This window comes from Amyelois transitella, chromosome 17 (genome assembly GCF_032362555.1).
Source record: "Amyelois transitella isolate CPQ chromosome 17, ilAmyTran1.1, whole genome shotgun sequence".
Taxonomy (NCBI): domain Eukaryota; kingdom Metazoa; phylum Arthropoda; class Insecta; order Lepidoptera; family Pyralidae; genus Amyelois; species Amyelois transitella.
Window position 1 is genome coordinate 4,748,766 of NC_083520.1, and position 14,491 is coordinate 4,763,256.

Below are 14,491 nucleotides of genomic sequence, written 5' to 3' on the forward strand. Positions count from 1 at the left end.
ATTGCATGCCTGAAGGGGCAAACTGTTGATACTGTTAATGTAATGCCATCTAATATGTCTACACAGTTATGCAATAAATATTTTGAGTTTGAGTTTGAGTTTGAGTTTGAAAATTAAAAATAATAAATAATAACATTTCTTTTTCAAACAATGACATCACTATTCTACGTGATTTTGACAATTCCAAATCGGATCTTAGTTATGTTTCTAGAGCTCAATCAGTCGCGCTGTTACACGAGCATCTCATTTCGTATGTCTAGATAACTGTGTAGTCAACTTTAGTTATTTAGGCATCTTCTAGTCTACGAAGGAATCTTTATTCATTTAGTTTTGAATAAATTTAAATTTTACAATAATTCCCTCTTCTGTATCGTATCCTAATGGTTAATGGATGTAACAACCATCAACTGCATATCACACAAAGATACTCGTATCGTTATGAATGTGGATGAGGCGAAGGAAGTATGCAGAGATCGTGGCAAGTGGAAAGAGGTAGTCTCTGCGGGAAAGAGGTGTGATTTTATGTATGTATGTATGTATACTTGTATCATGGTGTTGGCCTGCTCCAAAGCCTTTAAGTTTTTTTTGGATTGGTATGTTATAATAATCCTAATCATGTCCATCTAATCTTGTCAGTGTTCGTTCTTTCTCCTCTTCGGTTTGAGGCTTGCAACAAAACAATTGTTTTTTGACATTTACTTCTTGAATATCATCAACCCATCAACATCCTCCTTGGGGAAGACCCGTCTGTCGGTCTTTGAACACAATCCATGGATTGGGTTTAGTCAGATTTTGTACAGAATTTCAATGTTGTGTTTAAAAAATGTACATGGATCAATTCATAGGTAGTCTATCTTCATGTTTTAGATGCGTATTTTTTGTTCTGGAATATTTTTTTTATTAATAATTATTGTAATATCTAAGGGTGCAACTCAAAACATGCAAACTTGAGTCAGAAATGTTTCAAATTAAGGGTCTGGGTGTAATTCATTGCTATTCAGGACGAGTTCTTGTTTATTAATTCTAATTATGTTGCCTTCACTTTATACGTGATGATGTACCTACTCGTTCTGTAATTAGGTTAGGGCCTTAGTGATACTACTTGCTAATTTTAAAATTATCTTTATTTTATTTCTTTCATCTACGCTTCGGGCCTAAAGTCCTGGCTTATTTTTGATTTCTAATGTTACCAAATTTTTGCTTTAGAGGTTAAATCCTTATTAATCCCAGTGTTCGCCAAAATAATAATATGACAGCCATAGACTGTTCAGAAATGTTTGTGGAACATTATTTTTTTCTTATAAACAATTATATTATATTAACATTTTACCATTCATGATTTATTAAATAAAATAAACCGCAAAATGAATACCTTTGTAGCGAATGCGAAACTACGTTATTGATTTTCCAGGTCCAACTTTATGTATCAACCGTTGGTCGGACACTTTTTTAATTTGACGGTTGAAACTCCAATGATGAGAATTTTCGTTTTTCGATACATCGCCGGTTTTGCGGCTGGCCATATGGTTTAAAACATAACGAATGTGACATGGAAATGCAATTCGGTTTGCGGCTGGTTAGCCAAGAGCATTTTGTAGCGAGCAAATTGACAGATGTAAATACGCGAAATATAAATTTGCATAATAGTCTTCATTATTTTAAATCAGCCATTTATTTTGAGCTCATTTCACGTGAACATGCTAGCATTAAATATAGGATCGTTCATTCGGAATTTCTCTTTTTTGGTGTGTCTTGTAAAAGCGTTTCCATGTTGTGCTTTTTCGTAATTTTGGCTATTTTAATTTTTAAATAATTTGCATTTTCACTGAAAAATTATATTTTTGAAAGGATTTAAAAGATGATGAAGAACTTCTTTAAAATTATTAACCAAATTCCGTACGATGATTTATAAAATCGCTATACCTACTACAAATACAATTGACCCCATATTCGCCAATATTTTTTTTTTCTAGTCTTATGTTTCAACGCTGTTGTTTTTTTCTTCAAACCCACATCCTATCATCTTATTCTCACATTAGGCTTCGGAAGCAGCTGCCCTCACGGCACCTGTTGAATCTTTGTTCCCTCATCGAGGGTGCATTCGATGCGCTTTGCTGCAGACGGATGTTCCCACGCAAAATACACGCTCGATATGAATCTCAGGCTTCCATTTGCAACTTTTCTTTCTTTTCCATTACAATTGTGGTCGCACATTTATTTTCTTAGATCATATCATTGTTTATTACGTTACTTCGATGTTATCGAATTTCTTCCTCTGTTATTGAAGTTCTCTTGAAAAATAATAATTTTATATTTTTTTACTTTTAAATTTCAATTTCAGATTTCTAATTAAAAAATTTCTAACGGACTGCTTTTTTATCATATATATTCCTTTTGTGTCTCTTAATAAGATATTTTTTACATTAAGTGATACAACAAAAAATTGCAATAGAAACGATTTAAACTTTTTTTTGTCTTCTCCAGCATTTACATTCACCTGTCTTGTCTCCAATGCTTCTGTTTGAAGGTTGATGTAACTACTTGTCCTTATCTAACTTGATAGCGATTGCGGTACCGAAGAAAGAGATAGAAGTTCTTAAGCAGCCGTCTGCACGTAGCATGTGGCACGCGCCGTTCCATTCGGTAATAGAACCCTATCCGGAGCGGTCGCTGCGTATTTTCAAATTCGTAATATCGTGGCTCGATCGTAATTTGACAGTTTGAAAGAAATTAAAAGTTACATTGAATTTCAGTTTCGACGCTGTACTGCAAAAAGTTGGATTAAGTACATATTTTCTGTGTGTTTTGTGTGTAAGGTTTTCAATTGAATAATTTTGCATAGTGAAAACTCGGCAGACAGCGGGTTGACTTAGTGAATTAAAAAAGTAACCTACATCCTTGTCGGCGAATACGGCTCTTCGAAGTGAAAGTTAAAACTTTTTTCTACTGCTTCCGTATTTGGACTTTACAGAAGCCATTCAAAATAAACATCGTTTGGACGATTTACAGTCGTTGCAGTAATTGAAAAAGTTTGAAACGCTCATGGGAAATAGCAGTTGTGTGACCCGAAAACTGTGATAGAAATAAACGATTAAGCGGAAGACTTATCTCGTGTGAAGTCCGAACAGAGAATGATTAATATCTCGTATGTGAGAATGCGTTTTTGGGCGCGTTAGATTTTTCTTGGCGTTTTCCGTGTTTTTTCCGGGCTTATGAGGGAAAGAAGGTCCTTGCCGATCAGCAGCGAAGTGGCGTTGAAGAGTGATAAAGATGGAACTGGGAAACTGGTAGTGAACTCTGTTATATGTGGTGTGGTAGATGAACTGTCAAACGGTAGGACAGGCAGGCGAGGGTCGTGGGTTCGACACGCAGTCATGGGAGTGCTCAGGTGGAAAGATTTGACGGGGGTGAGGACAAGCACACCTACAGAACAAAAAGAGGTAAGGTTTCTTTTTTTCAAACGAATTTCTCCTTATGTATATCTCTTTACTCTCTCTCTCTTTATCTCGCTCTAAACATCTAAACATTTTTTAAATATATGAGATTATAGTACTTTATGTATTTTTATACAGTTTATATGAAGTATCTAAGTTGATTATGACTAAGATCACTTGAACTACGTCACTGATGAAGTTAACAATATGATTTACTCAGCTGTCTATAAGGCACATTCAATGTAACTAATTGATTATCATATTAAAATACTTAACTGTGCTTTAATCTTGATGCATACATACTAATATTAATAGGAACCGCTAGGTATCCATATATTTGATTGTTTATTTACTAATATTGTAGAGCTATCTTATCAAAATTACGACATGGTTTAATGCAAACCTGTTTGATCTCGTGAAGCTGTGAATCATTGTTGTGTAAATGGTGACGAATAGTGAAAATCTTGCGGTCATGTCCGGAACTTAGTATTTTACTTGCGATTTTAAACTTTATTTGTTTGTTAATAAGCGCTAATAATTTTGGAAAGTGTGAAGTTGAAGAACTTTACGCTATTCGTAGAGGGTTAAGGTTATTAGAATTTTCTTAGTAGTTTAATTATTAAACTTATCCTTCGGATTAAATCAATTGTTAAAGGGTAATTGATCTACATTTCTTTCCCAGTAAATCAAGTAGGTTTTGTATTTTATATTCTGAGGTTAGACCACAAAGTGACGATGATACACATTGAAAGTTTTTTTGCATGATTTGAAATTGGCTAGGTAGTAAAAAGAAAAAAAAAATGTAATGAACCTAATGCGACGAACGACAATATTGGCTGTAGTTACATTATATTTTAAAGATTCATCTTAATTTGACATTGATATTGAGGTCACAAGCCTGGTGCTAAGTAATAGTGCACGTCAGGGTAGGTATTTATGTACTTATTCAGTAGTCAGGTTGATTTTATTTTAAATCAAGATTAGTATGTTGAGTAGGTATTTCTTTGTAAACTGAAAATCTGTCTATTAAAAATTAGCGAGCCTTGAAGATGCTCACATGATAGTATGGTTTGGTGTTTTTTTTTTTTTGCTATTTACTTTCCCTTACGTGGAAATGATCCTTTCCAATTCTGGTTATCTATCTAGAGATAAGTCCGCCATTTTACTTTTTTACTTTTATTTATCCAGTATCTTTCGGTTGTAATGTTATTTTTTACAATAAAGAAACAAACTAACAAATGAACAATAATTAATATTTGTTTGCATGGTTTCGATTACAATTAGTTTCATAAACGACCTCATTATACCGATAACGGTGTACGTAGGTAGGTACAAAACTATTCATATAAATTGCATTGTTGTCTTACTCATTTAAAATACTAATAAGTACTAGACGTAAGTATTGGAAAGAAGTAATTTAAAATAATTAATAGTAGGTAAGTTGAATGTACTGTGTTCATTACATATATGGTTCTATTAGGGTTCGATGTAGATCTTTCCCAATAAGGTTTGGGAAACTTTGGTAAAATCCTATGACTAGCAATAGACGTTATTGCGGCTAAGATAAAATTTAAAATAGATAAACCACGATATTTACTTTTTAAACACGTTTTTTCTTAAATAATATAGATAATTTAATCGTTTAGTTATCTGAAGAAAGAAATCATAAGATACAAAGTATTCTTAATGAGTTAAGGTAGATTAAATACAATTTACAAAATTTCGCTTTGAAAACTTTGAAAGCGCAGACATTTGCATTTATGAAAATATGGAAGGAATAGATGAACTGTCTTTGTATTACTTATCTTTATTAAATTCATACAATGAAATGTATTTTACGAGAATTTGATGCCTAGCTATAAGTAGAAATATTTATTATATTTCGAGAATGTGCTTTTTTGAGAATATCATGTCTTACTCATGAATGATATTGGTGATACACCAAGTAACTGATATAGGGAAGTGAGGGCGTGAGCAAAATTTCTGTCTAATACTTATTCGCGGGAAAGAAAATAAAAAAAGAGAACATATAAAACTTTTAATTTTCTTATTCGTCAAAGTAAAAAAATAAGAAAATGTTCGCGTCATAAATTTAAGCCTACTTATTTATTTTTCCCTCCAAAGTTTTATTACGAAGCGGATATTGCATTCTTTATTTGTACAAAAACTCTTTAATCTTTCTCGAATTGTATAATATCAAAACATCTGGTAAGTGGACGGAAATTGTGCTGCATATATTTTTTTTTGTATAACCGGGACATTTTCGTGGCACGCATAAAAGTCTCTCGTAAATCTTCCTGAGATCAAAGTGTCCCGAGTTACATCATAACGTTTGTGCAAACGAGTCTTCACTTTCCAGTAACGGTAAGTGAAATTTCAAAAAGTAATGGTGATGTCAGGCTTTTCACTCGTATGAAATTGAAACTATTAATGACAACCTGTTCCTTTTTCATTCAAATATTGTATTTATTGTAGTGACACGCATTTCACATATGACACTACTCAGGCACTTGCTCATAATTATGATATAAAAAAGCACACAATTAAAAATATACATAATTAATAGTATAATATGAAATTATCTTTGTTTTGATTAGGCACATAATCTCAGCTGTGAGTGGCCGATAAGACAATTCTATTATTGTGATGTATGAAGTGAATGATTTCTTAATTATCGTAATATATTCAACTAGTACGTTAATAAAGTAGTATATTTACATAATATTACATATGCTTGTCGCCCTTTTAGACTCATTGCTTTGTTTACATCATAAACAGATAATTATATTAGCCTTGTCTGGTTCAAAATTATTTATGAATATAGTTATTTGTTCGCTTAGTCAGTACCTACAACTAATGTTAATTTTCCGAATTATGATTAAGGTTAGTTTACACCGGAGACGAGACGCGATATTTTTACTTTTCATTTCAAGAATCGATTTGAGTCGGTTTATTAAAATCGTATCACATCATGTTTAGCATCGATTTACTCTTATGAAAATAACTTATATTTTTTTATACCTATTAATTGTAGTTTATTTTTTAATAATTGAATCATTGTGCACTATGAAGTTTTAAATAACATATGATCACATCTTAACACGACGGATACTACACTTGCCACGATCCCTGAATACTTATTTTAGATTCACATGCATTAATCTTAAAAAATCCACGTGCACTTACATGCAGGCACATCGGCGTTTTTACATGTACATATAACCGTTTATGGTGTGACAAAAAGAGATGGGGTGACAAGTGTATGCGTTTCCTTTCTGTTGTAAAAGTGGCCAATTGAGACTACATTCTTTCTGACTTTAATCTTGCTACATTTTATATGAGACGGCGTCTGCAATGCATGTTGATTAGACGCCTTTGCTTTGTGATGTAGATTTTAGAACTGTTTTTTTATTCGTATTCAATTTAGAGTAAGTTTATGCGGTAAGAAGATACTCCAAACATAATTTATTTTATTTATTTACTAAAATATTGTTTTAAACATGTAGACACACGATGTACGAATATATGCATAGACCATCGTAAAACATGCTACTTTATTATTATGCTATTAGAGAGTTATGACAACTGCAGCAGAAAATAGGTTAAAGAGCATAATTTATTATCATTTCGTGAAAATGATACTTCTAATTTACGTTACGAATATAATGTCTAAAATATTTAATGTTTATGAAATTTTGCCTTTATTTAAAAAGAACGTCGTATGTCTATCGTTATTATTATGTTCTATTACCGCATTATGACAACTGCAACATAGAATTAGGTCAAAAGGCACACTTTAATTTCGTCGACGCAGTATAGCCGCGTATCTTGGCACATTGACAAGTATTCAGTTGGTTGTCAAGCGGAGCCGGGCACTAACTTTTGGTTTTTATAGTGTTCTACACACATGTAATTATCACGTCTTAATTCCTTAAGGGTAGACAATGTCGATAATCAGCCCAAAACTCTCTGACCATGTTCACCGCATGGCTTAGGTAATGAATGGGTTGAGATTAAGATGGTGATATGTTGCTACCCCATAGTCTTAGCTTATGGTTATTAAATTAATTTAATTTATAACTTTATTTCAACAGTGACGTACAAAAGAGTGGTTTAATGAAGAAATGTGTAAAAAAGCTTATAACAATTGAGCCTTGAAGTGCAAAGGTTAATGCTAAAAATATTCTTCTTTTGGAGATTAAAAGATGCATATTTAATTAATATATCCGATTATGCTTGCAAAATGGAGACTACATAATATAGAAAGAGCTTTGAGTTAATTGTTTAAAATATACAATTACAAAGCACCTAATGATTTAAAAAATAGTGTTTATTTCTTCTATGACAAAATCAGTGCATATTTTCATAGTTTCTCATGCAGTCTTTAAGGCTATCAATGCAGTCTTGTCATTCCTATATTAGCTCTACGTGTGCTCTAGAAACCAGCAATAAAGTACAAGGTGTGCAAGCTGCAATAAAATTGCTAAATGGTTCATGTGAATATTCAGTTGTATTGTGAGTAAAAAAGGACACCTTTTCCAATACAGCCACAGCAATTGTTTACGCAATCATATACATTCAGTCAGAAAAGTATCGGGAATGGATTATTTATTCATGGTTCCAAATTCAAATTTTTGTTTTTTTTGTTGTTGTTAGATTGGCACAACTGTTTTCCATTTTGGCGCGGAGTTTGAGTTGCATCTGTTGTTTACATTAAATACAGTGCTATTTTTAGTTATATCATATCTAGTGTGTATTGCTAATTTAATAATGGATAAAAACATCGAACAAAGAGTTTGTCTTAAATTTTGCATTGCCAATGGAATATCGTGTTCGGAGTCACTGAAAATGTTACAGAAGGCTTACGGTGAATCGACTTTATCAAAAACTCGTGCTTATGAGTGGTACAAAGCGTTCAAAAGCGGTCGAGATGTGATGGAAGATTTGCCTCGCTCTGGTAGGCCATCAACGTCTGCAACTGAAGTTAACATCGCAAAAGTGAAGGAAATAGTGACTGAAAATCCTCATTCAACTTTGAGAGAGATAGCCACCGAACTTTCTGTATCTCACGAGTCGATCCGTACCATTTTAACTAATAATTTGGGTATGAAACATGTTGCCGCTCGGCTAGTCCCAAAAGACCTGAATTTTTTTCAAAAACTCAATCACATGAGAGTCGCTGAGGACATGCTAGAACGAGTCAATTCCGACCCAACATTCATGAAACGCATTGTTACTGGTGACGAGACGTGGGTTTACGAGTTTGACATGCAAACTAGTCAACAAGCTTCGGAGTGGGGCCTTCCAACTGAACCGAAACCGAAAAAACCACGCCAAAGTCGTTCAAAAGTCAAAGTCATGTTGACTGTTTTCTTTGACTATCGCGGTGTTGTGCACTCGGAATTCTTGCCGGAAGGTCAAACGGTAAATAAGGAATATTATTTGAGTGTTATGCGGCGTTTAAGAGAGGAAATCCGACGAAAAAGGCCAGATTTGTGAAAAGAAAATTCTTGGATTTTGCACCATGATAATGCACCTTCGCAAAAGGCCATCATTGTGAACGAATTTTTAACCAAACACTCAACAAATACCATCGAGCAACCACCATATTCACCAGATATGGCTCCAGCCGACTTTTTTCTTTTTCCTAAACTCAAATTACCACTTCGTGGCACCCGTTTTCAATCGGTAGAAGACATAAAAGAGAATTCGCGGCGAGAACTGACCTCAATTCCGGAAACAGCGTTTAAAAAATGTTTTGATGATTGGATTATTCGTTGGCGTAAGTGTATCGTTTCTAAAGGAGCATATTTTGAAGGTGATAAAATAAATTTGGATGAATAACAAACAGTTTGTGTATTATTGATCTTTTCCCGCTACTTTCTTGACAGAGTAGTACATATATATCGAAGCTGTAGTAGTGTTTGATTGACGTTAGAAGATCGCTATAAAATAGATTTTTATGTATATTTATTTGGTTTGACTACTAGGTATTTAATTTATTTGTTCTCTGAAAGATAACTGACAGAGTAAGCTTTGAGTATCAGCCCCCGAAGCAAAGCACGCGCAACATTCTTATCGCGCGGAAAATAGCGTAATAGCGATAGTATTTCGCGCGATAAAAACAGCGTTGCGCGTGCCATACTACGTGGGCGGGTCTTGTTTTAAATTAATAAAAAAATTAAAGGGTGATGAGTGCTGTTTTAATTTATGACATCCATCAACTTGTTGAACAAGTAATGAAAAACTTATTAATTGAAAAAAATGTATATTCCGTTAAACGTCCGTTAACTTGTATATTCCGTTAAATAGACAAAGAAAATGTTACCTTTAAAAAATTGTGGACTCTAAAATTATTATAGAGTATTCTTGATTATTGTTGTTATTTGATGTAGGTATATCATCATTAAAACGACAAGTAATATCATTACTAATGAGAGAAAATTATGGCAGTACAAAAGAAAGACCAATTAGCGGTAGGTACTAATTAGTACCATAAAACAGTATCCACAAGAACCTAATTAAAATTACAAAGGAGGGTTCTGCTTTGAACTTGATGATTTCAAGTGCATAATGTACGTATTTTCTCACTTTCTTGTATTTTCCCACGTGTAGCAAAAAAGGTGAACGCACTATAGAAATAGCATTGATGGCGAATGATGAATGAATGTGTACTGACGATGCTATTTTATGAGTAAGTCACATTTCACTGCCTCAGCTTTTACTAATGCCGTTGAAATTACTATAGTTTTTATATTGCGGAGTTTACACATTTGTGTAATGTATATTTTAATAATATATATTTTTTTTATATTTGTGTTTGAAACAAAACGATACTTAACATAATACAGTTAAACAATTAAAGAGCAATTTAATAACTTACGTCTTTTGAACAAAAATAAAACACTTCTAAAATTTCAAACAACAGGAAAATATCGTACAAGTACTTGTTTATTAAGCACATAAATATAAGTGGGATGGTAAATATATTAAGGTAAAAATATTTTTTCTTATGGCCGATGTATTGGCAACCTGTTACTATTTAAATCTCAATTAAGCTGAATGCAGACTTCGAGTCTTCGAGACCGTTATTTCATCTAACTCATAACTTATAAAGGTGTGATATATGCATGTAAAAATAGGTAAACATTTGACTTATTACTATTACTATTATAACTATTCAAAGATGTGGTATCCGCTTTTCTTTTTCATTTAATCTGGTTTTCCACTGCTATGTGGAGCGCACGCAAGTTTAAAGTGGCGTTTCGCAGAGAAACCAACTCGCACGCTATGCCAACTATTTACTTTGATTTTTTATATCGCCTTTATATTCAGACCTTGACGTTTACTTATCGATTAAATACTATGTGATTTTGTAAAATGCTTGTTTAGTAATTGGGTATACTCATGAAATTTTATTTCCTTATTGCCTGAGCATAAAGAATGCAGTTTTGAAATGACAGCATAATCTTGCATGTGAATAATTACTTGAATTAGAACACACTGGAGTTTTGAGAGACGTGAATGAGAGCTGAAGCTTTATTAGATTTAAATTTTGATACCCATTTTACTTGATAATATTTAATATACTGGAGAATGAAATTGTACTACAATTCTCACCTATATCAACCCTAAAGAAACTTACTATGTCTTAAATTAGTTTACACAACAGTCTTACACGTGAAAGATGGGATACTGCGGACCCGATACACACTTTGCCGATTTTGTGTATCAAATTTGTAATCATTAACATATTCGTGATAATCGAAGAAGGTCACATACTGCTACTTAAATAAGGCATTGATCACACTGCCTTTGTTTTGCGATGCTTACACATGGAACGAGTCGACAAGTCTAACATTATGAGTAGTCACGAACTTACGTCTGGTACAGTCGTGTTGTAAATGTATGGCTACAGACGTTATTTGCTATTATGTCCAGTGGACGACGTGGAAAATCATCTATCTTAGATACTGCTACGAAATGAAAGTGGAATCCTTTACATAAACGTATATTTTTTTTCTATTTCTCTATGAAAATGTATTTACCATTACCATTTTTGCTATAATGCAGCCTAAGTCTAGCTGAGACTGTGACTCACTACATCCGCCTCTTTCCTCTTGAATAGTAAATACGTAAGTATCATCTTTTAGGGCTAGGCGAAATTTTTGCTGGTTAGTTAAATGATGAAATTGAGATTCAGCGTGACAGTCGCTAGTCTATCGCCTAAAATAAGACTCCTAAATTTAAAACAAAAATAAATACACGTTATGTTTCATTTGATAACACGATGCGACTGTACTACATGACTGTACAACTAGGAATCAGTACTTCGCGCCACGCGTTCGCTGAATATTCATGGTCCGTACGAGTACATCATGTGTGACTGAGCCTTTAGCTGAGCGTCTCAGTCGATGTAATTTTTCACATCCGTCTTATTTAAATTTCCATTTATTAACACTTAAGCTCTTTTCTTTCAAATGACAGATGCATGCAACGTCTTTTTAGTATAAGAGAGTTTTTATTAAATCTTACACGTGGTAAGTTTCAAATTTAAAAGACATGAATAAAAAATGAACAATAAAAATATCGATCATGATCTTATTTATAAATTAATGTTCACTCTTTAATTTCTATTCTTTAAAAGAGTGTTCTATTTTATTGTGGTAACAGTATTCTAAGTACGACCTAAAGTTCCATTTGCATCGTTTCGTCAAACGATCCCAAGGCATTAGACAACTTTGACGTCCGGTTGGACAAAGTTCCCTTGTCGGCTTTTGAACAAATGTAGATAATTATGAAACAGTTGTACTTTAATTTCTGTTGAAAATTTCTCTGGAACTTTTGAATTTTACCATTTTAACTTAATATGGCGATATGTTCGAATTTTTGTATGTGGTTTTTTTATTGTTATTTTAATCTAGGCAATATGCTGTATTATCTTACTAGCTGTTGCCTGTGACTTCGACATGATAGATTTCGATTCATGAAAATTCGCTCAAAAGTTTTCGTGTGGAAGAGAAAATACAAACACACATCCTTACGAATTTCTTTTTATAATATTTGAAGGCTATATCTACGATTGTTGTAGGAGTATAAGTATCTATATTTAAAATTTTGGAGAGATTTCTCCATAATCCTTGTCACTGTCAAGTCATACTGTGAAATATGTAAACATACTCATGGATGTCTAATGAATTAGTAATTGGTTGTCTTGTCTATTGAGCTCTAGACGTAGTGTGACAGTGGTTTTCCCTGGGGGATCTCGTATAATATACAAATATACGTATTACAAAATATAACAATCTAAAATACCTCTAAAACGTTTAAATTAATTATACCTAGTTTAAATTAAATAGGATGTATTGTGTGTATTGATAGAATTACTGTGAACTTGGGATTTTCCTCAGTGCCTGCTACATATTTGAATTTTGTTTACATTGTACGAGGACAAAATATATATGTAGGTGATCTTATAAGTATATTCTAATTTTTAATGACTCTCATTTGACAAATTGTAAAGAAGTAAGTAAATTTATTTCATACAAGATCTTAAACTCACTGCCAATTTAATTACACTAAGATCATAATTACATTTTTACCTGTCGCAATTTATATTTCAGTTTAATATTAATTGAATTGCATTGCATAATCTTTCTTTTATTTTTTTATTTTTTTTCTCGTAACGATTTGCCTTGTTAAGGAAACGCTAGGTATGTTTTATAAAATACTTTTCATTAGTTACGGTTACGTAAAATTGGTTGCGCAATGGATATTGTTATGACATTTAAAGGTTTCAAATCAATATAAGTTAATGAGGGTTTGACGAGTATCCATGAGCATTCGATTTATAAACTATCTTTTCACATAGGCCTATATTTAAATCTTCGCAGTTGTAACAGCGTTTAAAAGGGACGTTATCTGCGTGTGATTTAGGCCATGTATTTACCATGGGCCAAGCCGTGGCAGGCTGCTAGTGTTAAGACATAATAATATTCAGGAATGTTTTTCTGTTTAGATATACTCTCTGCTACTTCTCTCACACCAAACCATTTAAGAGTTTTATAGCATACTAGTTATATGGAAAATCCTCAATTGTCTTCCTACGACATAAATACCTACATCTTTAAATTATCGTTTAGATTTTTACCTGCTATTAAGTTACTATTCAGATTTTTCATAATTATAGGCAAAGAAATGGTTAACATACCATCGTAATTGGTTTTGCATGACTCGGAAAATGAGAAAAACCGATTGATTTCACTGTAGAAATTGTTATTGTTCTAGAATTCTTAATAGTGATTTATAAACTCTTATGATGTTTGAGTATTGTACGAATGAAAAGTAATAGTAATGTAGTTGGATAAAAGTATTTTATTTTTTTAAAAGATTAATAGTGTTCTTCTTAAAAATTTCCGGTGCCCGATATTTCTAAAGTTAGTTAAAAAAGGGTTGTAAAAAAAGGGTACTAGTTAGACATTTAATGTATTCATTATCACGTACAAAACATGTTTCGCATATATTAAATGTCGGTAAAGATAGTATTTGACAAGAAACTTATTTTATTTATTTCCATATAAAAAGGAAACATTATTACATCTCCAAGCAGAGTAACTTGCCAGTAAATCAAACTCGGGAGATATAATGCTTCATTGAACTAAATCTGTGCATTGTTTATAGACGCAGTAATAACCAGAAAGGAGCATGGCTTCCGTATCATAAATGTTAATTTACGACTGGTTCTTTTGCAACCGTGGAAATATCGAATGGAAGGATTTTAACTTAATGGAATTTATAATTATTTTATTATCCATGGGAATTTTCAAAATAAAAGAAAATTGTATTTGCCCTCGCATAAATAATATATTCATACAAAATTTGTTAAAAATTGGTTTTACCGTAAAGCGCAACGTACAAACAGACTTTTGCATTTATAATAGTATGGAGGGGATTCTAAATTTTTACATAGATTCCGCATCCAATCATTAATTTTTGCCTGCAGCGCCGTAATTATAATAAACAAATCTGATAATCCCAAATTTAATAAGCAGAGAATA

General features: G+C 32.6%; 1 protein-coding gene across 4 annotated transcripts in view; it reads left to right on the plus strand.

The window, feature by feature from the left end:
- The window catches only part of LOC106143348 (rap1 GTPase-activating protein 1), a 241,744-nt gene that overhangs the window by 153,403 nt on the left and 73,850 nt on the right, over nucleotides 1-14,491 (plus strand). Inside the window, exon 1 of one of the 4 annotated variants that reach the window (XM_060948790.1) lies at nucleotides 2,661-3,440. The exons of the other annotated variants lie outside the window; for them this stretch is intronic. Within the exon in view, the coding sequence (XP_060804773.1) occupies nucleotides 3,213-3,440 (228 nt within the window). The 5' untranslated portion in view covers nucleotides 2,661-3,212. Of the gene's footprint in view, nucleotides 1-2,660; nucleotides 3,441-14,491 lie in introns of those variants that run through there. 4 annotated transcript variants of the gene reach the window in all.